This window comes from Aspergillus pseudonomiae (assembly GCF_009193645.1).
Source record: "Aspergillus pseudonomiae strain CBS 119388 unplaced genomic scaffold BDV37scaffold_5, whole genome shotgun sequence".
NCBI classification, from domain to species: Eukaryota; Fungi; Ascomycota; class Eurotiomycetes; order Eurotiales; family Aspergillaceae; genus Aspergillus; species Aspergillus pseudonomiae.
In genome coordinates this window covers 79,872-106,250 of record NW_022475997.1, presented here as the reverse complement: position 1 = coordinate 106,250, position 26,379 = coordinate 79,872, and the positions used below count along the sequence as shown (strand labels likewise).

At 46.7% G+C, this 26,379-nt stretch overlaps 8 protein-coding genes across 8 annotated transcripts; 4 read left to right on the top strand and 4 right to left on the bottom strand.

The window, feature by feature from the left end:
* Positions 1-77: 77 nt before the first annotated feature.
* On the bottom strand, positions 78-1,533 carry BDV37DRAFT_278641 (uncharacterized protein; the record flags this gene model as incomplete). Its single annotated transcript, XM_032086109.1, has 3 exons — positions 78-471; positions 549-1,132; positions 1,219-1,533. 3 exons carry the CDS (start codon positions 1,531-1,533, stop codon positions 78-80), a joined length of 1,293 nt encoding a protein of 430 aa, XP_031945951.1.
* Positions 1,534-2,639: 1,106 nt separating this feature from the next.
* Positions 2,640-4,096, top strand: BDV37DRAFT_278640 (aromatic prenyltransferase; the record flags this gene model as incomplete). The annotated part of the gene is made up of 3 exons (XM_032086108.1): positions 2,640-2,675; positions 2,749-3,908; positions 3,961-4,096. 3 exons carry the CDS (start codon positions 2,640-2,642, stop codon positions 4,094-4,096), a joined length of 1,332 nt encoding a protein of 443 aa, XP_031945950.1.
* Positions 4,097-4,558: 462 nt separating this feature from the next.
* On the bottom strand, positions 4,559-5,349 carry BDV37DRAFT_278639 (LOG family protein; the record flags this gene model as incomplete). Its single annotated transcript, XM_032086107.1, has 2 exons — positions 4,559-5,222; positions 5,276-5,349. 2 exons carry the CDS (start codon positions 5,347-5,349, stop codon positions 4,559-4,561), a joined length of 738 nt encoding a protein of 245 aa, XP_031945949.1.
* Positions 5,350-5,757: 408 nt separating this feature from the next.
* On the top strand, positions 5,758-6,567 carry BDV37DRAFT_278638 (uncharacterized protein; the record flags this gene model as incomplete). Its single annotated transcript, XM_032086106.1, has 1 exon — positions 5,758-6,567. The coding sequence occupies one exon, from the start codon at positions 5,758-5,760 to the stop codon at positions 6,565-6,567; it is 810 nt and encodes a 269-aa protein (XP_031945948.1).
* A 2,211-nt stretch (positions 6,568-8,778) lies between these two features.
* On the bottom strand, positions 8,779-10,213 carry BDV37DRAFT_295223 (kinase-like domain-containing protein; the record flags this gene model as incomplete). Its single annotated transcript, XM_032089810.1, has 5 exons — positions 8,779-8,935; positions 9,012-9,178; positions 9,233-9,573; positions 9,656-9,984; positions 10,032-10,213. 5 exons carry the CDS (start codon positions 10,211-10,213, stop codon positions 8,779-8,781), a joined length of 1,176 nt encoding a protein of 391 aa, XP_031945947.1.
* Positions 10,214-17,192: 6,979 nt separating this feature from the next.
* BDV37DRAFT_278636 (uncharacterized protein) lies at positions 17,193-20,502 on the bottom strand (the record flags this gene model as incomplete). Its single annotated transcript, XM_032086105.1, has 4 exons — positions 17,193-17,261; positions 17,315-17,397; positions 18,396-18,607; positions 20,201-20,502. 4 exons carry the CDS (start codon positions 20,500-20,502, stop codon positions 17,193-17,195), a joined length of 666 nt encoding a protein of 221 aa, XP_031945946.1.
* A 1,232-nt stretch (positions 20,503-21,734) lies between these two features.
* Positions 21,735-22,592, top strand: BDV37DRAFT_295222 (uncharacterized protein; the record flags this gene model as incomplete). The annotated part of the gene is made up of 1 exon (XM_032089809.1): positions 21,735-22,592. One exon carries the CDS (start codon positions 21,735-21,737, stop codon positions 22,590-22,592), a length of 858 nt encoding a protein of 285 aa, XP_031945945.1.
* Positions 22,593-23,988: 1,396 nt separating this feature from the next.
* On the top strand, positions 23,989-26,236 carry BDV37DRAFT_238136 (sodium:neurotransmitter symporter family protein). The gene is made up of 2 exons (XM_032080803.1): positions 23,989-25,655; positions 25,721-26,236. Exons 1-2 carry the CDS (start codon positions 24,066-24,068, stop codon positions 26,168-26,170), a joined length of 2,040 nt encoding a protein of 679 aa, XP_031945944.1. The 5' UTR covers positions 23,989-24,065; the 3' UTR covers positions 26,171-26,236.
* The last annotated feature ends 143 nt before the right edge of the window (positions 26,237-26,379 follow it).

Sequence of the window (26,379 nt, the reverse complement as noted above, 5' to 3'; positions counted from 1 at the left end):
AACGGACATCCGAGCCCTAATCCACTAGACTCTAGTACCTTATGGACCTGTTCGCTAATTTCTTCTGTCCTATGCTATCAATGAAATGGGCACTGGCCCTTTCGCGATACCTTTAACTCCTCGATAGTTGTGGCTAAGGCTTCTCGGCCCTTGCCTTCGAAATACTTTGGTCCAACATCGGGAATATAGTAGCCTTGGGGGTAGTACTTCTCATCACCAGGGAGAGGGCCACCTCGCAGCCAAGTCAACCAAGCAATCGCCCCCCACCGATTCCATACAGTTGGCTTGACATAATACGGTGCGGCGCCCCATTGAGTATTAAAAATGCGACCATTCGTATCTGTGTGCTCGGTGTAGTTGGTACAACGGAGGAAATAGGGGCGAGGGAGCAGGAGATGACGGATGGTGAATTGGCGGACAGAGAGTAAAAAGTCGAAGATTCTAGTATATGCAGCTGATGGGGGCTCATATCTAGACGTAAGGTGTAAGTAGGTACTTCGACTACTGAAGTATGGAAAGCGACGTCTGATCAGGGATTCTATACTCACAACATAGCTTTCCGTAACCTAACATCCATAAGAAACGAAGTTAATTTAACCGCAACAGAGTGAGCGAACTGAGGAAGCGTGTATAATATTATAGCAGTCGCCTGGTCCGCAACTTCGCGATTCTTGATATGTGGTCGCATATGCTGAATCTCATAGTTACTACTCCAGTTGGAGAGTTCTTCGAGCCAATGGAGCCCATCTCTCCACTTATCCTTTGACGGAAGAGCGCCGTAACTAATACCTAAGCCATCACCCAGACTTTTCCAGAATGTACCTATGGCACACTTTTCGAGGTCACTCAATCTTCGCCACTCATACTTCTCGATAAATCTTATGGGCTCAATGGCAAATAGACCAAGTGTGTATAGCATATCACTTTCTAAGATTTTCCCTTTCGCACGGTAGCCACTGTGAATCCAGCGCGTGCGTGCGATTGCTTCATAAGCGCGCCTTGAAGAAGGGGGGTTGCCCATAAACTCTTGAAGCAGGGCACCCGTGTCGGCGTAGCGTTTTAGGGCATTTTCCGGGTTCGAGGATTGCCTGGTGGAAGCGAGTAGCTTCGAAATTGTAGGTATACCGTAGGTCTTCACAGGATAAATCGTGTTAGGCACCCATCAGCAAACATAGTCCAAAAAAACGAATTGAAAAGTGTTTCTGTACAAATACAGACCTTAAAAAGTGCGAACTGAAGAGCCTGGAAAAACATAAAAGGGAACTCCAGCTCAAACAGAATCTTTTGGATTTCCCATGCCTCTGTATCGGTCATTCGAGCTAGTGATTCCCGGCCAGAATAATTATACTTTTTGTGTAGCCATCGTAAGCGACGAAACCGAAGAAACGAAACCAGTACTAGATATGCCGTCAAAGGCACAAGGGAATAGGATATAATCTGGAAAAGGGAAACTTCCTCGAAGGCAACACTGGCATTGATGGTCGCCGCGATTCGTCTGAATGCCGCTATGACATACTGGGCGCATTTGTCCATCGCCAGAAGGGTACTAGGATTCGAGGCAAGAATGAGTCAGGATGAATTAGAGTGATGGATAGGTACCTACTATCCAACGAGGAAATCTGTAATATAAGGCAAGAGATATTGTATTGCTAATGATATTTTCAGGCGGACAGCCTCAGCTCTCTGGGCATGTATCTGCTACCAAAAAACCGCCACATGGTCCGCCTGACAGACACCATGTTACCTTTCGTGGATCAATGGGGCTCTAGCTAGGATCCTTGATAAACCCCTTACGTCAATCATTTCTTGCTCTAGGAAGTACTGTGATACCTCGTGAGTCAAGACGGGGCACTATAGCTAAGATAATTTCCTATATAAATTCTTGAAACCTTAAAAATATAAGAATCTTGTCTGTAAGCCTGGGAGCCCATACAAATTCGCCTGAAGTTGGATCTTAAAAGGTTCAATGGTATAGTTTTCATGCGTATGTAGATCAAGGCATAGGGATCGACAACTTTCGAACTCAGGAGCTCATAACCCAAGGCGTTGAGGGCTTTCAGCCAATGAGAAAACAAGCTCACTAATTGAGAAACCTTGCAAGCTCCGAAGGAGTTTGGATTATAAATTAAGTCGCCTGGGCCGCTTTCGGCTGAATTTCTGAGGTATCACAGTACTCCATCTATGCGCCCTACTGCGCTAATCACCGAAACCCTATCCAGAATAATAATGCGACACATGGTTGCATGAACATAAACCAATGAATCATGAAGGCCTTGGCATTCTAGAATAGAACATATTTTTGGCTGTGTAATAACCATGGTCTGGGTCCTCTGCAGAAAGGTCAGGTCGCCACCACAGACAATAGTTACATAGAAAAATATGGTTTAGACCGACATGATCAACGTAAATATCAATTGACATGTGTATATGTTCACCGCTCCTTTCCCAAGATACCGCATTTAGTAGGTTCATAGCCAGTTCTGTTCTCCTTATATATAATCACGTTTGAGCTTGCCCTGTATTTGCATAGAACTTGGCTCCTTGTACATAATTAAAACTTCACTCTGAGCTGCTTCTCGTCCGTGGACCAAAAACACACACACAAAAAAAAAAAAAAAAAAAGTATACTATCAACAAATATGGACTTGAACAACTCTCTCGGTGATGCGAAAAATGTAAGCCCTTTTCATCCCGCAAGACCATATACTCTGCACTTGGAGTGTCTAATAACGAATAAAACCATCTCAGGCAGGGCTCTCGACCCCTTTTGAGGTTCTTTCACGAATCTTCGACTTTCCGGACAAAGTCCAACTTTCCTGGTGGTATACCATCGGTCCTACTTTTGCGAAAATGATGGTCGATTCAGACTACAGCGTGCACCATCAGTACGAGTACTTGTGCTTCATCTACAGGTACCTCCTTCCTGTACTAAAGTCACTGCATGCCCCGACCGGTAAGACTGCGCTGGAAAACACGCTTGTTAGCAGCACACCGTACGAGCATAGCATGAATTACCAGGCATCTAAATCGACTACGCGCCTCTACCTCGAGCCCACCAGTCACTTGGACGGGACGATCCGGGATCCATGCAACAGACTTGCCGTCCAAGCGTTCCTGAATAGGATCCAGACAGCTCTACCTAACAGTGGGATCGATACGACCCTGTTCTACTTCTTTGCAGACAAGTTGGTTTTGCCGAGGGTAGACGAAGCCCGAATTCGAAAGACAGACATAGTGGATAAGCTACCAAACCAGATGCAATGCTCCACTGCGTTCGAGCTCAAGGACGGGAGGATTGGGATGAAAACGTTTATGTACCCGATGATGAAGGCCCTTGCCACGGGTAAATCCGTCACTAGGGTTCTTTTTGATGCTCTCCAGACACTCCCGGCTTTGGAGGGGGGTGCGGCATATATGCCTGCAATTTCGGCTATCGAAGAGTACGTGTATCCACTCACGGACAAATGTCCGTCACCGACGATGTCGACCTTCTTCGTGGGCTTTGATATGGTTGCTCTCGAGCTTGCCCGAATCAAGGTATACATCTCCGAGGCAGAGGTCAGCTGGGCGAAACTGGCGGACCTTTGGACCCTTGGCGGCCAGCTGATAGACCCTGACATTGCAGCCGGACTGGAGTTGCTACACCAGGTCTGGTTGCTACTCAAAATCCCAGAGGGAATTCGCAGACTATCAGACGCTCCACCGGATCTTAACGACACAGGAACCTTGAACCAATTGCTTATGAGCTACGAGGCAAAGCGTGGTTGCCCGGAGCCTACCCCAAAGGCATATATCTCTCTCCGAGGCTTTGATGAAAACATCAAATGTGAGAGGATGATCTCCATATTCAACCATTTCGGATGGACGAAACATGCGGCTTCGTACCGTGATAATATACAGTCATACTTGTACGTGAAGTTTCCGAATCTATATGATACCTGGTACCTAACCATGATACAGCCCGTCCTTCGATTTCCAAAAGACCACTACCATACAATCTTGGCTTTCGTTCTCGTACAGCAAAAAGACGGGTCCCTACATGACAATGTATTTTAATGAGTTAGATACTTCTCACACTTTTCATGCATTAGGATGATAGGCGCTGGAGTTGAGGGGTATTATAGAAGGAACTACATAGGAAACAATGAAACAGAATTTCGGGGAATTAGATGAAGGCGACATTAGTTACTCCCCCTGTTGATTGCGGCAGGATGATGTGCAGGTAGTAAGGGATTGACGCCAGCTGGTGGCAAAGTGTCAGTGTAGCGTCTTCATGCATGCAGAGGGGCGACGCATCGTGATGCTTGGAAGGAAGGAAGGCATTATGCATAGCATTTCCGCACCTGCCTGTTTACTATAGTCATTCGTACTAACTCCTGTGTACTATTGGTTTCTACGAAAACGCTAGCATACAATAGTCAACGTGCTATGTGATTCGGCTGACACGTCCAATTTTGCGTCTGTGGTCAGGGATTCAAGATTAACTTCTACTAGAAGTTAATGACACGTATGGAGCACAAGCGAAGAATATGATATGTTGTTTCCAAGCCAGCCACAACTACAGATCTACACCAACCACTCCCTGATGATCGCTATCCTCTTTTGCAGTCCCCGTCTCGCTTCTCCAGTCCAACCTAACCCCCTTTTCTTCTGCCCGCCACTCTTGGAGCCATTTGACGACGTCTTCTGGTCTGCTCTGAACACCGACAGCATGCCAGTGTTCTGGCGACAAGAAACCTTTGCCCACAACAACTTTTTCAACCCAGTTCACCAGACCGTCCCAGTAGCCTCCGACGTTTAGGAGACATACCCCTCGAGAATGGATACCAAGCTGTTGCCATGTTGCTATTTCCATCAACTCCTCGATTGTACCGAGCCCGCCGCTCAAAGCCACGAAACCACTTCCTGGTCCGCCACATTGAACACGCCGTGCCATAAGCATTTTACGTGTATGCATGTCTGGCACAACCTCAAAGCGTCCATACGTCGTGTTATCCCGTTCCTTGCCCGTTTTTCCACGTTCGTATGCCACCAGCGCGGCTGGGATATAACCCTGTACCGCATCTGGCCCTGATAATTTCACCACCTCGCGTGCAATCGCGCCCATTATACCAGTCGTTCCACCCCCATAGACGAGGTGAAATCCATGCTGGTGAAGGACCTTGGCAAAAGCCCTAGCAGCGTCTAGATATGCTGAATCGTTCCCGGGTGATGACCCACAGCTAGAACTATCAGTATCTGCTGCCTGTTGTGCGCGAATTGGTACCATACGTACTATACGCAAACAACGGGAGGGTTAACCTTCCCCGCTGACGGAGATTCTTGTGAGGGAAGAGAAATAGGCGACATTGGGCTATTAAATCACACTCTCACGTAAACGAGGACGAGGCAAGACGCTAGGAAATTGAAAGTACTGGAGAAGCATACCGTGTAGATAGTGGAGAACGCCCTTTTGTATATCATTTCGAAGGCTTGCTCAGGCCGAAACGGCCTCCCGAACTACTCCGTACATAGGGCAGCTGAGGCAAGTGGCGACATGAGGCAAGGGGTGTGTACTAGTACAGGGAATATACTTTACATGTCTATCATTTGTTCTATTTTTTGTATATTTTACGCAGTGTTTTAATTTAACATGTAGCAATAATCCGCCCCCGCTCTAGTCACTTCAAAGACTACACCTAAGTTCACATCTTTGTTGTTATCATTCGCTTTCTTCCAGTTCTCTATTAGGCTATTATAACACTCTGAAGATCCCAGATGTTTCCTCCAGTTACCAGCATCATAGCCCTCGTTGGGCCTACCGCTGTTGGGAAGACAAAGCTGGGCGTGCAGCTTGCAAAATCGCTTCAAAGCGAGGTTATTTCGATTGACAGCCTCCAGTGCTACAAGGATGGCAGCATCATCAGCGCCAAAGTGAAGCCTGAAGAGGCAGATGGAATAGTTCACCACCTCGTTGACTATGTCGATGCACAAGACGAGCCCCACACATTTATCAACGATGCGATTGATTGTATCCGGGACATCCACAGTCGAGGAAGAGTTCCTATCCTTGTTGGAGGATCAACTTCTTTGACAATCCCCATTTTGCAAGCCGCGGTTGAGGACGGGAAAACCCCGTTCATCATTATTCTCGGGGATACTGCATCGAGTCTTGAAACTCGTATCCGAAAACGCGTGGATGAAATGGTGCAAGAAGGGTTATTGCGCGAATTATTCGGCCTCTATAAGCTCGAAAAAGCTCTACTCGAAGGACCAGACTTCTCGCGTGGAATATGGAAGGTGATAGGCTATCGAGAGTTCTATCCATGCTTCACTATGCCGAGAATGGACCGTGAACAGTTTTCAGAGCTGATGGCACAATGTTTGGCCAGGCTGAAAACGGAGACCGTTCTCTACGCCAACAAGCAAGTGGACTGGGCATGTGACACACTCGTTCCTTTCTTGCAGACGATGAAGATACCGTATGTGAGGTTACAAGTGGACGGACAAACTACTGGGGAGAATGTGATGGCGAAAGCGACTCGGTCCTATGCGTCCGCTCTCCAGGACAATGTCGAGTTGTTATGATACAAATCTTTCTTATCAAACTAAGCCTTTCGATTTGGTTCATCTAACTCTCCATTAATTTTATTATTATTTTTTCCTCATCTGCATAGTGGTCAAAATTCTTTCAATCCATGTCTAATATATCAGTAGAAATAGATCCTATAGCAGAAACCCAGCGTGTACGCGCTGCACCAAAGTGCACTGGCTATGGTATTCCAGGCCATAAAGTTCTCTAATGTCTGGATCGTCGGATCATTCAACTTCCGTATCGAAATGCAGAATCTTTAGTGTTTTAATAGCTTCAAAACAAGCCGTATGTGACGCGTTTCGATGTGGAAATCGCCAGGCTTGACCCCACTCGGCTGCTTGGATCGGATGTCTATTATATATGGCATGAGTCAAGGCTGAACGGGAAATTCTTCTGAATAATAAATATTTTCCAATATGCTGCAACCGCAGAATTTGCCCTGTCAACAATAAGGGCGCATGTTTGTGGTGGGTAATACTCCGTAAAATAATCATGTCCATATCCCGCATTCATGCAGGACTTTAGGGTTGTTTAGTGACAATCCGTGAGCCCAGGCCCAGCATAGGCGGAATTCTAGGCTGGCTGAAAGAAGTCCCAGCCTCGAACTTTAATTCATAAAGACAGCCCCTTACCTGGTTCTTGTTTAAGAACTCAGATACATGATGTTCTAGATCTCGTGGCCCCTGATTCTAATCGTGGCATGAACAGTAAGAATCCCGTTTTCATCTGTGTTGTTGGCGCTCTTCAGGTGTATCTTAGAGACGTGTAAATTCTATTCGATCGTTGACCCTCGGTTCAAGGAGTATAAGAAACTGTAAATGCGACTTTGGGTACTCTGTAGTGCATGTATAACACAATTGACCTTGAAAGGGCAGGTTGCTCGTGCTGTGCAAGGTCCCACTTCAAAACTTTGGCCCTCAATAGTGACTGATAGAAGGCGGGACCTGATATTCCTCAGATTGCCCAAACAAATGCACCGTCGGCAAATACAGTGGCCAAGGCCTGACGATCATCAAACTACCTGCACTCTTTTCTCGATCTTCAGAAATTTATCTCCTGTTTCCTATCGTGGCGCCAAGAAAATACCTGTCTCGACGGGCACCTATTTTCAATCGCACTTTTAGTTTGTCGCCTCTTCAAGTATGATCCTTACAATCTGGAGCGTTGATATGAGCCCGTCAGAAATATGCAGTCACGGTCAAAGTTGAAATTCTCGACTTAATGGATAATTTCGTGCTGATTAGATACGTCACTGGCGTATGTCCTAAGGAAAACTATGGATGACTGCGGAGCACAACTCGCAGCTAAAATATGGATACTACATATGACTGGTATAAAATGTGTCTCCAAAAGATGAACAAAACTCAACAGGGCAATTACAGCTATGTACATACATTGAGTGCATTCTCCACATATATCACATAATACTACTTATTCAGCTCTGGATGATGCACTCAATGTATATGGGTAGCTGAAACCGACCTGTTGAGGGTTGTGGATCTTCTGGGAAAGGTTCTTGGCATTAGAATGAAATACGGACCTGATATTGGGTTCCCATTTGACTTACTTGGAATACAGCCCAGCAGCGCGAGTGGTTTCTGGACCCTGGTGCTAGTTTTCTCTTGCAATGAAATCAGCCGTTTCTCCTTCGTAAGTTCGTCCACAATGATTGACTCAAATCTCTTGCTGCAGTCTCACCGGCCAGTTGCGATACTGAGGGTAGCTTTTGCTTTTTTTTTTATTGAACCCCGGGAGGGACGGCCATATAGGTGAGCACGAAGCCGCAGCATATCTTGCCATACAAATAACAGGGTAAAAGTCGAGCTACGCCTCTAGGACCCGTTTTCGCGTACCCAAGCCAGCTACTCATCCTCTTCGTCCAGGGCAAGCGGGCCACGCGTGGCGTATAGTACGCTTGCGGCCTCCTCCAGGTTCAAAGCGCATGTCCTTCCAGTTCTCAGGGAATGACTATGGAGAAAGAAGGACAGAATCTGGGCTTTAATCAGCCGCAGCACTAGAATCAGGAAAGAAATTAGTGAAAATACAACGCACAAGAGACTAAAAGTTTAAACTCTACTGCTACAGACTGCCACGCTTCGAAGTTACCACACTACACATCTACGCGGTGAAGGAGTAGGACAGATATAGGCCATAACTTCAAGTTCATGGATTGGCAGTCCTATTTCCAGTATAATAGTCGGAATCTACTTAGGATTTGATTCTGCATACTGATCTGATCTTAACAAATCAAGCGCCACGGAGGCCTCCATTTGGCTCGAGGGCAAAATTCTCATCAATCCCCGGATGACAGGGACAAGGCAAGCAAGCGATCGGCTGTGCTCCTTTCTATTGAACCTTCGTCTAATTCAAACTGCTCGCAATCTTCCAATTCAATTAGCAAACCTGACTGTATCGTGTCCATATGGTGGCTATTGACTCACTTTCTCTCGGTTCCAATGTATGCTTAGAGTTCAATCGCATGCATTCCCACATTGGCTGCCAGTCCTTTGGTAGCTCTTCCACAAAACCAATCATCTGTGCAACCAGGACATCATCGTCGCCTAGATATTGGAAGGGATATGCACCAAATATAAACGCATAAATCTCGATTGCCAACCTTAGCATCAAACTTGCTACAGACACGGAAGGGCTACTTACCATACAGCCTGCACGCCATAAGTCGACCCGGTGGTCAAAGCATTGGACAAAAGTCGTCTCGGGTACCCGCAATGGCCTTGGCTGAGCAAGTTCTCTGAGCTCATCTACTTGAATGAACGCCTCTCCAAAGTCAAGAATCCGAAGGTCTTCGTCATCTTCATCTATCCACTCATCCCATTCAGTGGCTTTTACTATATGTTTCGGTAGTGCTTTATCCAGAGGCTTGCCATCAAGACGAACCAGTTCTTCTGATTCTGGCATCCCAAGGACTTCGAAGAGCTCATCTTTGGTCGCATTCGAGAGGTTCCTACAGCTGAAAGCGACGTTTCCACCGCTTATATCTGTCACTGCGTAAGTACCATGGCGTAGGGACAAGAATGAGTTATCACAGGGTATGGAAAGCTAGATTAGTCTTTGTCTCACCTCCATGTCCCATGCCAGCATCATGAATGAATTTAATGGCTTCTAGAAGCTGTTCTGACATGCGAAGGATAGTGTCCGGCTCAAGGGTATCCCCAGAGCTGTAGCAGTCGCGAAGAACCCTGTCAACAGATGGACCAAGCAACTCAAATACAAGACACTGGTGGATTCCGTTAGGCCCCTGGTGAGTAAAAGAGTCGAGTAACGGAACAATATATTTTGAGGGTAGCCTTCCCTGCGAACGCTTCTTAAGTAGTTGTAGATTGTGAATTTCTCGGGATCCCTGGGAGATATCCGCTCTCAGAACTTTTAGCGAAACCCACTGGTTCTTCCTGTGCTACGATAGTAAAAGCTATATAGGCGATTATGCGCAGTTAACTTTCTGTCATTTGCAAGCCACACGGTGGAAAATCCCCCCCAACCTAATTTATCGTGTATTTCGTAGCGATCGTTCTTGGTGTGGCCAAGGCCGACTGGATGGTACCCACCAAGCCGATACCTCGATAACTGCTCCTGTGTGTAGAGGAGATTACTTTGCCGGTACACAGATAAGTCTTCCATCGCCACGAGTAGAGGGGGCAATGATACAAAGAAGCGAACGTGGTTGAATCCAGGGTTTACCAGATTGGACTGCAGTTCTAGTGATTGACGTTGATACCAAAATTAAGCGCCCGCCAAGACGTCTAGACGTGCTTATCTAACCAGTTTCCAAAAGCATACTGCATAACTACATCCAGATGGCGAGTCGAGAGTGAAGGGAATGGTTTACGACGTTCAGAAGGAGCAACATGAAGTCATGTTAGCTGCATATGAAAGTTCTTTCCGGGAGTCCCAGCTATGATGACCGAATTAGCACCTTGATCGCACCGCATGTTGGATCTGCTGCCGTCTCAAACGCCGTAGGTGCGTCCTCCAGTTCAAACTCATGCGTAACCAATTTGCTCAGGCTGACCATTCCGCTCCACAAAACGCGAATAGCCCTCGGCCACATATTTACGTATCTCTGCTGAAACTGGAGCTTAACCTCCTGAGCGCTCATCCTCATAAAGGGGATCTGCAAATGATCCTTCCCCACCCCGATCACGAACACCTTTCCACCGAACTTGGCACCTGGGATGGTGAAGACGAACATCAAGATGCCCACAATTCCGGTAGCCAGCAAGCCAATGCTTCCACCCGACAGCCCGACTTGTTCAAAGATGGTCGGCGCGTAGTAGAGGATTGCATTGATTCCTATTCCCGTCAACGTTGTTCTGACGCCGTTAGGTCGAAACTGTAAACTTACCGGACCATTGACCAAATGCTTGAACGCCCGCGCCGAGACCAACACGATGCAGAGTGACTTTTGTTGTAAAGATCCGCTTGTACTCCAGGGCTTCCGTGCGCCATGTTCTCTCTTCAGTTCCATATCGAGATCGAGCGGTCGCGCGGTCTGCGTAAGCTTCAACCTTAAGCGAGCGATATTCATACTGAACGGCTGGGGAGTTTGCGTCTTCTTTTCGGAGTCGAGCCGGGACGGCGAGGCATTCTTCTTCCCTGCCAACGAGCATGAGCCATCGAGGTGAATACGGGAGGAACCACGACCCGATGCACAGGATAATAGCGGGGACGAGCTGAAGGGCCAGGGGGATCCTCCATGCCGCGCTCGACTGATTGGGGTAAGTCGTTCCACCGATATAGTTCGTGCCGTATCCAATCCAATATGAGATCATGATTCCGACTGATGTAAACATTAATGGAAGGGCGGCACAAGAACGCAGTGGAAGATCACGTACAACAGATCGCTACTTGCTGTAGACCAACCAGGGTTCCTCGAATGGATGCCGGCGCCAGCTCGGCGTTGAACATGGGTACAACCACAGACAGCCCACCGACACCCATTCCGGCAAACCAACGCCCTGCTGCAGTCTGAAGTCAGTACCCCAGCAAATCTTTGGGGCCCGCGTTCTCACTTACAGTAAATCAGAGCGACATCGGTGCTCGCGCCAACCTGAAGGGCGACACCTAGCATGAAGACAACACACCAGGCTGAAATGGAGAGCTATTCCGTATTAGAGGTTGCGTCTATAAATAGTCTGTGACCAAATTCACCTTCCTAGAAAATTTGTCTGCGAGGGGACTGCTACTCAACGCTCCCACCGTGGCCCCCAACTCTGGACACAGACAGTATTAACCTTGTTGATCATCGGGATCTTTTTCTCCACAACGAACATACCTAGAATTCCAGTGATAAGACCTTTGGTGGAGGAATTGTTGAGCTAAGAAGGGCATTATCTTAGTTAATCGAGGATAATTTCAGCGGTATGGACAACTCACGGTAGATGCAAAGCGGTGCTCAAAGTCAGCCATGACTTGGACCTGACTGAATACCCCCTGGATGAACGAAGCTGTTAGAGGGAGCGCAATCGACAGGTTGGCATACATGACATGGATTTACCTGATTGTAGCCATAGAGGACACCTCCAAGAGAAGCGAATAAGGCCAATCCCAAGCATTGTTTGTTGTTCATGAGCCCACGCACACCAGTATCAGCACCAGTCACTTCGGCGAGGCCAGTGACGGAGCTCCGTCTCGAAGCGGCTTGCATATTTGTCGTAATTTCCAGATGAACTGACTATCATACAAGTTGTCCGCAGCATCCATGGCAAACCCCGGACGACATTGTGTCTTTATAAATCGTGCTCGAACCCCAGGTGAGTGGGGGCCAGCATCCCCACAACCCCGTATATGGAGAGACGCTTGTCCATAAAGAGTAAAATTGGCGGAGAAATGAAGGAGTTTGTTGCCAGTACTATTGCCACTGATTTAAGTAGAGCAATATGTCCTTTCATTGACTCTGGACGACTGCACCATGCGATGTACCCGGGGCGCAACATGTGGCCGAGCAGATCGCAGAAACAGGCACTAACCAGCAAAGTTACATGGGACGATGACATGCATATCCAGGTCTGGGGAAAGATATTTTTACTTATTTGACAGGGAGTTTCTTTCCCAAATAGGAAAACTTGGCGAACCAGAAGAATGTCCATATTGTAGGAATGTTGACCCTTCTTGCATCGTCTCCACTTTTCTTCCTGTTCAGAGCTAGTATGCGAAGTCAGACTAGAACATATAGTCTTAAGGCTATGGTCCGGGGAATCTAGACGCTATGACGAATGCGTTTCCAATATCATAAGGTCGAACCGGGTGCCCTGATAATTTTCACATATCAAAGGGTAGTGCTAATGTACCGGAGATATTGTACCTAGGGACTTTTAGCTATCTGTGTCGTCATCGGTAACCTTCTAAAGATCATATCATGAATCACTGCACCTTTTGTCTGGCCTTTGTAGGAAGAGAGTCTCAGCGTGACTAGGTACTGATTTTACTCAGACCGTACACCCTTACACAGTGGGCGGGCAAGAAATACACACATAAAATAAGCCTTGCTCAAATGAAGTGTATATGTATCTCTACATACCTCGATATTTATAAAGAGCTTCCCTGCAACGATATGACGCTGTAAGTGCGAATCACAGTGAAGAGCTCCTCGCGTGGGTAGGGATAGTATGTCTCTTTGCGATGAATATTATTTTGGATTCCTAAAAGGGGTGGGCTTGGTCGATGGCTTAGACAAATATATACTCATAGACTTCTTGCTCCAGTTGGTATTTTATACATATTTTCCCTGAATTTCTCTGTACATTAACCGGGATAATGAAATGAGAAATTACAACACAGATGAGAACGTGCTTTACTTCTGGCTAAGAGTTGATACCTTAGTGGAGACTTTCCGAGAGTAGATTCTGGCCCGCATGTACACTTTGCCTCTCCCACGAGGGCTTCATACTCGATTAAGGGACGCATTCGAAGATAGTTTCCTAACATAGAAGAGTATTTACTTAATTCACTTTCAGACAAAAATATTACCTAACTGCAATTTACGTAGCGTCATGTACAGAGTGGCCTAGATTCGGCATCAGCAATGTGATCGGCCAAGGACCATTCGGGATATGTAGAAACAAAAAAAGAAAAGGAGAAAGAGAAAAGAAAAAAAAGCCTGTAGAATTATAGACGATGTTCCATGCAACCTGTCTCCTCCTTTTCTCTGTGTATATACACTTTTTTTTCTCTTTTTAGTCTTCTAATTTTATTTTATTTTATTTTTTTTTTGTAGTCTCTTCCCCCGAATTGAGCTTCCGGACGAGTACCCGTGACGGGACGAATTGATGAGATTTATCTCTGTCAACCAATTAGATTTGTCCATGAGGGGCCACTATCCTGCAATATGGACGTCACTACTAGTACCTTTAGTTGTTTTAAACCTACGCACTCCATAACAACGAGCTATGTAGATTATCCCAGGGCATTCTGGATCGTCGATCCAGCATTATTCTGGCTTTTTAGTCTAGTGGATAGTCTTGTGAATTATAATGCCCTAGTTGCCTCTCTTACAACTACTAGTATACTTGATTTAAATAAGGTAGTGATGGGCGCTTCACTTGTTCGTGGGCCTCGTATCACAACGGTGACACTAACTCTGTTTTCTAATAATGCTCCAACTATCTATTGGGATATTTACAAATTACATTCATAGGAGATTTATAAAAGACCTTGAGAAGAGCTTAGAAGGACAATAGATTTGATGATGAGCTATCTATTCGAGGCTGAGAGCTTTTCAAGATAAAGAAATATTATATTTTCGATATAATGTCTGTACAAGGCTCCTGGAAGTTGATATCACTGCTCGAGTATTAATAACTTATTAATACAAGTTACGGATAATACGGCAGCAGGGTCACAAAAGATTCTCAGTTTAACTACTAGATAGGCGCACACTGGCCTCTCTATTCAGACGTACAACATTTATATTAGTTCAGCATACGGAGATTCGACGTGCTATGTACATTTGCACCATCTTAGACTTGAAGAACAGGCAGTCTCGTGCTTACTGGGGACTTTAATGCATGGCATTGGAGTCGAAGCTGCATACGGAACTTAGACCTTCAATAAAAAGCTTGTAGAGATTCAATACAAATCCATAAAAGTTGAATACATGGTCATAGTAATTCAAAATGAAGCTGCGTAGGGCTTCAATGCAAAGCTTGTAGATATTCAATATCATGTCGTAAGACTTCAACACGGAAGTGGGTGGAACTTCAATAGAAGGCTAGGAGAAATTCAATACAAAGTAGTCTATAAAGTTCCTCCCACATCCGCTTGAGTCGATCCAGGAATCATCGCACCATCACACCGATTTCATAATCTCATGATATTTGGCGTCTCGATTCTTCTGTTTCATTATCAGTATTCTAACCAGAACGCGTGTAGACCATATTTTGGCACTATGCGCTTTCCCTGCGCTTTCCCTGGAGAAACGTGCTTGTTTTTCAGAGGTTGCCCTGTACAGAGGTTAGCCCCTGCTCTTCGGTGGCATTTCTATAACAAAGTATGCACGCTACATGGTTTTGTGCTCTCCATAACTATGTCTAATATCTGCACATGATCATATGCATTAGTTGCTTGCGCTTTTGCAGCAATATTACATGCTGCATGCCTTCAATATCGAAGGCTTAAGTCCCGGCACATCTTTAGTGTATGGTTCCTCACTCTATTTGTGGGGACAATACTAGGCCCGTCAATGTTTTCAAACACACGGGCCAAATGGTAATTATTAGCTCCAGTGCACCGAATATCCGAGTTCTCTACTGATTTTGTTGATATTATAAACAGATGTACCAAATTTTTCGACTCCTGCCTGCCAATTCATCTTACTAGAACATTCTCATGTCGTCTAGTTCTCCATTTGAGAGAACGTCTTTCAAAAGCCACCGATGGGTAGAGAGCTTGAAACTACGATATAGATTTTCACGTGTTAAACCCTGAATCAGGATGGAGCTTCCTTCAATTCGAGAGCGATTCAGAAGAGGTCCACCCAGTGTCGGGCCATTTATGAGCTGCCCGCTGTCAATTAATGGTTGATATACTAGGGTTACCTGTTTGGGTGCTGTATCCGCTTCGGAGACTGATCCTAACAGGTAGGTCCTCCGCCCCCGCATGGAACGATCCGGGAGCAGGGACCCACTGTGCTACGGAATTACTATACTAACCTCACCACTACACAGAAGCGATATTCGACCAACTCTTCCAAGTCCATTATAGAGATAAATGGAAGGAAAGAAAGCGCGGAATCATCTACTCATCTACCTCACAGAAAACTTCGAGACCTCCAAGAAGCCACATGGAGAGTGTTGATCAAAATTAACACCGAATGATTTCCAGGGTGGCTTGCGGAGCTGCGAACTCGACGCGGAGATCCTGTCAGTGGGAAGAGGGGAAACTTCCTTTTCGAGGACGGGTTGGTCATCGAGATATGCGAGAACAGAATAAATAACTGGTGGGGCATATGATAGAGGGTCTATTGAAGGCTCTTTGTAGGGATGCGATTGTATCATATGTGCAATTAGGGCTAGATTTGCAGGTTACTTAATATACAAGCTCAGCCCATACAAGCCTTGCCTTTGAGACGATACGAGGTGCCATAATGGCAGTGTTGGAGTGAGTGACTATTGTGTTAACGTTGGGTCTATGAGTGCTTTTTCAATCATTGTTCTGACAAGTGAATAGCAAGTTCATTTCTCCTGACAGGGCTGGTACTCCATAACAATCAGTCCTTTTTGGTTCATTTACCGGTGCGTTATATCTGATTATACAAAAACGGGATACCGCCCAGGTCCCGAGCACATTCGATATTTGACGAAAGGGAGATGTATGTTGTAACTGCTGGGTTTTGATACTCCTTTTCTTCACTTGGGAGGGTGCCTACAGGTACTTACCCAGATATTTCACTTAAATTATAAAATTAAATAACTAGTAAAAAAAAGCATGGACAGATTTAACAGATCTGAAAGATTGAGCTAGTCAGATGATGCGATGCATGAGAAGGATCGAGACGACATACCCCGAGGATCGGCTGTTGGCGCCGGAATGTACATCCACCACCAACGATCATTGGCTATGCCCTCGGTAGTCACACAAGCCATACACCGGCGAGATGCACATTCCGCAGTCTAAAGAGAAGACGACCTAGTGCTCTTGCGGCAAACTCGAGTCTTCAATACGAGAATACGGATTATGTCCCCAGTTAAGAGTAAAATCCTGATAATACACTAGTAGTACTATAGCTGTAATATTATGCTAGAATTGAATTCATACAGAGAGACCAGAGTAAGTTGGAATATCTCGCAAAATAAGAGATATAAATTTTCTTGTGAGCAACTTCAAAAAAATGAGTACCTTTCAATTCTCGCAGTCGAAATGTACTAATCCAATTAGTGACAACGCAATGTGTAAGAAACATAATATTTGATAATTTCTCCTTATAAATGCACATCTACGCTATGTTATACAGGACATGCATGGAAACCATAATCAGGTTACTGAAGCAATAAGCTCTACAAAGTTCCTCATCCAGAGGATACAAGCCCGTGGTGACTATAAATCAATCATACGGGATTATGTCGATAGCCTGCTGAGTCTCCTGATTGATAGTTGGGGGCCCTTAAGGATGGAGCGTGTTCCAGTCCGCCATTTGCTCTTCCTTTAGCACAAAATCAGTTGGATCATACGACTGCACTTGTGTTAGTAATTTCACTTTCAACACAGTCAGTGTGCAAAACATACAGTCGTGTAGCCTCGCTTGAACGCCTCTACTTTGCGCTCTCTTTGCTCTTCAGTTAAAAATTCGATGGGCGTATAGCATATGTCTGTCCAACGTTAGGGGGTTATTTGCAACCTGCCCTAAAAGCCTGGACCAGCTATCTACAGTATCTTCATCTCTATCCTTGATCAGGGACTCAGAGCCTTGGGCAAAAGCGCGAGGTTTAGACATGGTCTGGCCGAGGTCATTACCAACAGAATCATATTTGGACTACCGTTAGCTGGGATTTTAGTGAGCAGATATTCAACTGCTTTATAATCGGATTTGGAAGTGGGCTATTTGGAAAGATATCAGGAAGCTGCTTGTCTATACGGGTCAGCTGTATTAATCTCTTGCACCTTTGTAGGCTATCTGCTACACGGTGATCAGTCATAGTCATTGTTGACGCTGCATAACTAGGACTGGCGCTGTTGTTCTTCCTAAGCGATTTTTTCCTACAGCTATGATGATAAATTCAAGCAACTGAAGTAATAGAATAGGAATTCAACCACTTTGGCTGCTTGATATAATAGCCGAACCTGCAGGGTTCCTGAAGGTGTCATTGATCCGGAGCCATTCTACAGCGATTACATTGTCATCTAAAAGAGGATTAGAAAGTAGTATCCTTATATGGTTCCGGAAGGCCTCTTTTGGACAAGCCTAGAAGTAGAGTAGGAAGGGTTCAACAGTCTCAAGTATTGTAATCCACCTGCTTGCACCCACTCGGGAGTGGTACGGACAGAGGGGGCACTACTTTACTCCTCCAAGCTCCAACAGCACCAGTAATATTATGTGAGTTCTCGCGAGCGGCCGCGTACGACGTTGGACGACATTTCTCAAGCCAATCAGGTCCGCCTTGAAGGACAACATACAAACCTTCCTCCTGGCAGCTAACCAGGCAAACACTAGTCTCGCACCACCAACATTCATATCGTGGCCAGTAATATGAATGAAATATGAAAGGGAGGAGGTCGATATCCGGGCAGAGGTATAGCCGTTCGGTAGAATATGGCTTCATGGTGCAGTTAGGGCTCACAATTGGCCCTGGTTGGTAGCTGCTCATACGCACATGATACAATGTCTGGGCTTCCAGCTGCTTGTTCTCGTTGAAAGTGACCGTTATGGCAAGGTCAGCGGATACTTCCGGGATATTTGGTATTGAACATCCGTGTAGAAGAGATGGCTGTCCATCTATGATCATCAGTTGGAAAGCATCACGGATGCGCTGGGAGAGTGTCTCTGTAAGTCCTGTGTGCAACCACCGTTCTAACCGAAGTCTGTCAAAAATGGTTAAAGAGAGGCAGGGACAGAGATCTATAACTTTCGCCTTAAGTATGCACCTCCGGCTCAATGGTGGGCGGGATTTGCTGCCTGTCCAGAACATTGTGCGTGGCTGTAACTTCAAGCATTCCGCACAGTAAGCCCAGTGGTCATCTTCGAGCTGAAGCAAAAGCTGAGTCCTCGGAGAAATCGGCTGAGGCTCCAATGTATCCTTGGACAGCCTGAATGTTTTACAGGCCAACATACTTGCCCACGCTAGCCCTTCATCTTGAAGGGTGGAGCTAAAGAGTCTGTAAAGAGGCTTGCAGCTGAGCGCGAGACAGACTTGCGATGGGAGCGGCAGAAGTGGGAAAATTTCGAAGATGATGTCAAGGGGGAGATTTAGACGCGCTGGGATAAGTATGTCTTGTGAAACCTGTTGCGGGGGGATAATTATGTCTTGTAAATCCTGATGCGGTGGTGGATGACTCGACCTTGTTTTTCCTCTGAGCAATCGAAGGAAACCCCGTATCTTTCGAGCGAGCAAAGGACCCATTGTATTGCACATCATTGTTGGGTTTCAGGTGTATTAAACTGGAAGGATCCAGGATGATGGGTAGAGAGAACTCTGACATCCTCGTAATGATCGACCTACGAAGTATGTCAGTAGAAGGGACGGAACGCCGTCAGAGATTGGAAATATTGGCATCACACGTAGAATTCTTGCTGTCATTGTGAAGTCATCCACAGAGATGCATGGACTTGACTACTTTAGGTATCAAGGGATCTGAAAACATAAAAGACACGCAAGGCCTTTACTGAACAGTCTGCACGGATGAAGCGGTCTGGTCAGTCGAGTCCTGGGTACATAGAGTAGTTCTAGAGAGTTTTCACAACTATCTTTTGGCTCCAATTATGTACGGAAGCGTCCTCTATTGGGTGACAATCACGTGGACTTTTGTAATATGTGATATGTCTCAGACCCTCGGTATTGAACTTTTTCGATTAGCACTGGTTTCTAACCGGCAAACAACTCTCAACCAACCATTATAAACTAAATATCTCCAAGACTCTGAAATCTGTATACTGCCCTTACCCTCCCAAAATACAGGGTTTCAGTAAGTTCATATACCCCTCAGACAAAGTCGCTCTGAGTAAATGGAAAGGCAATATTATAATCTGGATATAGGACAGTATAGCCCAGGAGACTAAGAGAATATAACAAGCGAAGACCAACTCTCTAAAAGATTACCTTTCGGTTCTCACTCCCGCCACCTCCACTCGACCATACGTGAACTCGTCTTAGCTTCACCGGACGGTTACTAGTCATCAGCACTGCGAAGAAGTGCGAGTTCGTTGCTGATGGGCCCTCCCCTGATCAGTGTGGCTCCACCAACCAGGATCACTGGGCAGGGTGGATGGCATTTGGTTCTCAGTCCCACCTCAGAGGCCGAGCTGACCTCCTCTAGAGGCGATCTCAGGGACCCCGAAGAATCCCTTCTATGTCAGTGAGGAAGTCATTGAGCACCAAGAGATTGCACACTTCCTCAAGGGTGGAGGCTGCCTCCCGTGCCGTGACCCTGTTCTCCCTGTCTGCAGCGAGGGCCTACCTTTCGTTCAAGTGGATTTCCCGCTTGTCCAAAAGGGAGACCTGCTCTTTCGCGCGGGTGCCCTGTGCTTCTAGGGAGGAACAGAGGTCACTGACATTGGTCAGCAGTGGCTCCAAGCCCTCGAGGCGGCTAATCGTCTGGGCGCTCCGCTCGGCCACTGGTTCAAGATTGGCTTTGGCCTTATCCTTGGGCCAGAGGACAGGGACCAGGTGCTTGACCCAATCTTTAGCGGGACTGAGGCCCCCAAAAATATTGGAGGTGACAAACGCCACCCACCATCTAACGTTAGCCCAGTCCACCATATTAGAGATGAGGAGTGGGGAGAAAAGCAAAGTTGGTTACTTAGCTCTGGTTGCTGTTTAGACGCTGTTGTGTAATGATCCCATTAGGATGGAGGGAGAAGGATAAGCATTTGCTTCCCCCTGGTTAATACGTTATGACTTTAACGAAGCGACACCGTGAGGATGGAAAGTGAAGATAGAAAGACGACTCGGGGACTGAAGTTAGGACATAATAACAGAGACTCAGTCTCCTTCAACAAGGAAGGAACGGTCATCATCATAGAGCCGTGACACAGCAGGTACGCTGAGGAAGTGAAAACCATCGGCAAGGCAGGAGTGAGTGGGCTGTGGCCGCTACACACTTAGGCTATCATCGAAAGATTCGAGTATCTGCTCCATGAGGAGTATAAAAATATCGATGTTCCAATTTCAGTCGGCTTGAAGTACGTCCACTGTAGTAACACACTGAAGAGACATGCCTTGCTATTCCATGGTCCACACTGTGGATACTTCGAAAAGCCAAGGAACGTGAGTACCAAGGTAAATGTCTCGGCCCGTATAGAAATCATGAATGCAGGACCAATACGCTCTAATAGTACTAGTAATCAACAATATTAAAGAAGCTACTCGCATAGTCCTCCAGGCGGCATCGTATATAAAGTGCGCAGATGAGACCATAGGGTCTGGTCAGAATGATCTTTTGGCCCAGTTGTGAACGTGCTTGCCCGGACACGCGTTCCTACAGTAGACGCGAATTTACTTTTCCAGAACCCGTGATAGAATTGTTTTGGTTTCACTATAGATTATCTGGTGAATGCAATAGATAAGCATACTAACGTTATGCAAGGAGTACTAAATATCCAATGGCTAAGGGGGCCTTGACAATGTCTGCGAGTATGCACTGGCAGTATTGATTCGAGCTGGTGAAGCAATCAACACAAGATATTTAACAAGTTATTGCCGCCACAGGTTTGTAACGAGTACTGGTACAATACTTCGGCTACACTGTTCTACAATAACGACAAAAAAGCAGCAGGCTTGGCATTGAATCCCTAACAGAATAGAGATGCTGATTCCTATATAATTCTCAGATAGTAAATTAAGTTGAGGGTGAGCATGGCGGTGCTCTAAGTATCGAGGCTTGACTAAAGAACGCTCATTGGCCAGTACGACTAGAATGTAAGCAAAACATTTATAAATTCATCATCGCTTTTTCTTCACCACCACCTTGCTCACAATCGTACAATCACATCATGTCAACTAAATCACCGTCCCCCTTCCTGCATTTACCACCTGAAATACGGATTGAAGTCTACCGGCGCTTGTTTGGCATCGCCCCTCATACTCGACTGCGTGTCGGCGAGGCATGCCTGGACAGCGACTTGCCGCACTGTACCGAGACCTCGATACGTGTGTCAACGGCTTTTGAGGTCTACGTGCACACACCCTCGACTTCGAATGCGAGCGACTACGCAGAAATGGATATTCAATACTGCTCGGCAAAAGAGCAATTCAGACGACATATATACCGCGAACACCGCCCTCTATTCCTCGCCATTCTCGCGACTTGCAAGACGATATACGAGGAAATGATGCCGTTTTTTTACTCGTCGGCATTTTTCGCCATCTCAGGAAATATTGCAAAGGCTACCAACTGGTTATATAACATCGCTCCCCGACGAAGCAGGCATATCCGGAGACTCAGCTTTCATTTCAGCAGCAATGCTTTGTCGGAATGTTTCTCGAACCAGGGCAACATGCAAATCCTCGCTAAGGAACTGACATATATGGATCGGCTTGATGTTGTGGAATTGCTGGTTACAGATACACGGCTGGAGGAACAGCTGTTGAGTTTTGGTGCGCTAGTGAAGCATGGTGTCCCACGATTTGCTGTGTCTCGAAGGCCGTGCGAGCCATTGGTACTATTTGGTATCGAGCAATTGGAGGCAGTGCCGAGGTTGGGGTGTGTCCGGATTGTGGGCCGTCTTGATAGGTTTTTGGTATACAGGGAGGATAAGGAGTATTTGAGGGCCATTGCAGAAGGGAGGAAGCCGGCTGGCCTTGGAAAGGAAGATTGTCATCGACCAGTGGTGGAGCTTGTACAGTTATAAGGGGGAAGTTGGACTTGTAAAGCAGCGTATTGCAACCCTTCCTGGTTTCGATGGACGTCTATAGGACCCCCAACCCTAGCGTGGGTACGGAGAGAGATGCAGAGGAAGTGGAATAAATCATATTCAACACGGAGCTCTCCAGCCTTGACATATCATTCACAAAATCGGACAACGCTTCAGGTTTGTAAACACTCATCACTCTTGGTATAGACCTTCGGCACACTAGTTCACGGGGCTACTAAATCGGTGAAGTCATATCTGGAAAGAAGAATGGTTGTAGAATGGTGAATATTTCATAATGAAATATGGACTGGGAAATTCTGATTCTGTTGTCACTTATTATCAGTTATGTTATTTAGGGCCGATTTACCCCAAATTTGGTAGTAATGAGAACCTAGTTACGGTCTCCAGACCATGCACCTGTCCTTCGGTGGTGGTAGCTGGTAGATCAGAGGCATGGAATCAGCCCTAAACTGCGCAGATATAATCAATACTTCCATGGTAAAGCAAATCATTAGTGAGTTATAATTATTGGTGCAGTCACGCTTTCAAGATGCAGGTTTCTCAAGTCTTCTCGACTGCCCAAATTGTGACGAGATTTGCACTTTCGAACAAATCAACCGATGATCGGGAGAATACTCCTCCAATAAATTGAATACGACAGTTTGAGCATGGTGACGTATAAACCGCCGCTTGACAATTCGCAGTTAATATACAATATACTGTAGCCTCAGGCTTTCTGCTAGACCTGCCTAAATAGGTCTAGCGCTGTTGTTCTTGAGCGATTCCTCCTCCCACAATCATGTTGATAGTCGTCATATCCTCAGACGCTGCCAGCGGTGATTCACTTTCTGCAAAGAAATCTTATCAAGGATAAGCTCTTCTGTTGTTATTACCCACAGTACTTTCGATTCTTTCGCTAACATCATTTGCGAGTCATTAGGCCTCCTGTTCATGGACCATCGGGGAAAAGCTGACTCAGCTGGTGACTCCAAGGAGCTGTCGCAATAGTAGTCAAATTGCCAGCATTGCCAAGAGAACCAACAGTCGGGTAATCTCATCGATATGCGTTCTCGGTTGCTGTCGCCTTTGCCCCATGCTATGGTGCGATTGATTCCACTCAGGGCAAGCGGGGGGCTTAACGATAGGGCGATAGGGACGGTATTGTCGGTATCCAAGCCCTTGGCATGGGCCTAACGCCCGGCATTCTTTGATATAATAGATTTGCCAAGCAGCTTGGCCCTGTGCCGAGCATCTCCTATGACCCGTTTGGGAGGCACCAAGCTCAGATGAACAGAATCTTCTGCCTGCCTGCCATTATTTCATTGCCACACAAAATGCGGCAACCCCCGGGAGGGCCAGGGGTATGTACCCTCTCAGAGATTCATAACTGCGTGGAACCTTGACACGATACACATGTGAGCATCAGGATTGAAACAGAATCTATAACCTGCTGCTCAAACTGCGGCGACCATGGTTCTTGTACCGTACCTGAAAAAGATCGCGGGATGGCTGGCACCGCCGCCCCCAAAGTCGGAAGATGGGCGCGATCAATGGCCCTCACGCGCAGCCTTTCTGCTAGCAGCGATGGGTGGTTGCGCAGGACAAGGAAACCTGTTACGGTACCCGTCAGTCGTCTATAACAACTATGGCTTGCAGTGGTTCATTCCTTACTTGTTAGCCGTGTTTCTCATCGCCATCCCTGCCCTCATTCTCGAAATCTCGATCGGCCAGGCCTACCGCGGAGGTAGCGTGATCGCTTTCAATAATATCAACCGACGGCTCAAGGGCGTCGGGTTGGGCCCTATCCTGGTCAGCTTTATCGTCACCCAGTACTTCACTGTCAACCTAGCCTGGATTATGAACTATTTTCGCAATTCGTTCTACAGCCCCTTGTCATGGGAGAATCGCATCGAAGAATTCTATATGGGAGACGTCATTCATAATGTCGACCCAGTGGAGGGCAGCCTGAGTGAAGGAAATAAGAACGTGGTTGCGTTTACCCAGTATCCCGGGGTTGGTGTGATCGGAGAGACGGTGGGCTGGAGCGCCTTTATTTGGTTCCTGATTTGGGTATCGATCTTTCGCGGCGTGGGCCTAACGGGGCGCGTGGTCTACTGGACGATGGGCTTGCCAATTGTCACCACCATTATTTTCGTCGGTCGGTCGCTCAGCCTGGAGAACGCCAGCGAAGGCGTACGCTTGCTCTGGGCGACTTGGCGAAGCTCACAGTTAGCCTCCGGAACAGTTTGGCAGACGGCTGTGGGCCAAGTCTTCTTCTCTACGGGCATTGGATTCGGCTATTTCACCTCATATGCCTCATACAATGCGAAACACTCCAACGCGGTAATGGATGCTATCCTCATCTGTGGCAGCAATGTGTTATTCGAAAACTTTGCGGCGTTCGCGGTATTTGGCGTGGTGGGCTACCTGCGACGTTGGCCCCAGGAGGGTGAACGGCTGGGTGCCTTCGTGGTCGGCTTTCTGACATTGCCTGAAGCGGTCCTTCACATGCCCGGGTCAAACTTCTGGGCACTTCTGCTCTTCTTTACTCTTGTGGTGCTCGGCTTCAGTTCGGCATTTGTGATGCTGGACGCGGTGACGACCCTCGCTGTCGATTCAGGGCTCAAGGTTTCGCGTCCGATAATTGTAACCACGCTGACTCTGATCTCCTTCCTCATGTGTCTTCCCTATTGTACCGAGTTCGGCTTTTACCTGCTGGACGGTATCGACCGCTGGATCAACAATATCGCCTTGATATTCGTGGTGTGGTCCGAGCTGGTCGGCGCCACCACAGTCTACCGCTGGACTGACGTGGTGGGCCAAACAGGGCTACCGGCATTTATTGTGTATAACTTTGGCTATTTTGGTGGGCAAATTGTGGGTATAGCGGTTGCTCATGGGACTAATAATCCATCCATTGGTGCAAGCGCAGGCTTTGGCTTGTACATTGTCTGTGCTGTTGTCGCGGTGGGTATCGCGACGACTCCGCAGGCGGAGGCAGCCAGGTTCTGGAATCGAAACGCAGTCCTCCGTCGATTCTGGTTCTTAGTATTCTATTCGGTAAGCCAAGACAAGACATACCTACATTTGTGAGTGCACTCACTGACGTCGCGCTTTAACTCTAGGGCAACCAGCTACGACGTGACCTCAACCAAATTGTCGGCGGCGGCCGAAACTGGAAGATACCTGTCTTCTGGCCAGTGCTACTGCGATATATCAGTGCCCCAGTTCTAGCTATTATCCTCAGTTTTGCCTACCCAGAGTTCCACACTTTGCGGTACGATCCCATGATGATCGCAGGTTTTATCCTGGCTCACCTCAGCCTGTTGGCCATGCTCTTGGGTCTCGTCCTACCACGCTACTATGATTGCTTCATCCCACCAAGCCGATACGGCGAGAGCACGCAAGGAACTATTCCCAATGAGCCACGGCCGCAAGATCTCGGGCAGCCAGCCATGACTTCCTTTCACGGCACGGAGATCAATGCGCTCCCGGCAGGGCTCACTCTTAGAGACATAACAGCACAACCCTTAGACTTCAAGTCACATACTAACCCTATGGAAACGAAGTTATGAGTATGGTTTGTTTACTTTGTCTGTAGATATAGAGGAGTTCATTGCATTTTACTTTGCTAATCATATTGTTCAAGTGGCTTATGAGAAATATATATTGTATGTAAACCTGTGGTCTCGGATGAGATTCTTATCAGGAAGATTTCATATTCCTCCACGACATGACTGCGGCTATAAATCGTAATATGATCAACGTATCGGAGCAGCGAATC

Excerpts from the sequence above, each read along its gene's own strand:
- BDV37DRAFT_238136 (XM_032080803.1), top strand. The coding sequence starts at position 24,066 with ATGGTTCTTGTACCGTACCTGAAAAAGATCGCGGGATGGCTGGCACCG. Across the intron at positions 25,656-25,720 it reads GGTTCTTAGTATTCTATTCG|GGCAACCAGCTACGACGTGA; the intron begins GTAAGCCAAGAC and ends CTTTAACTCTAG.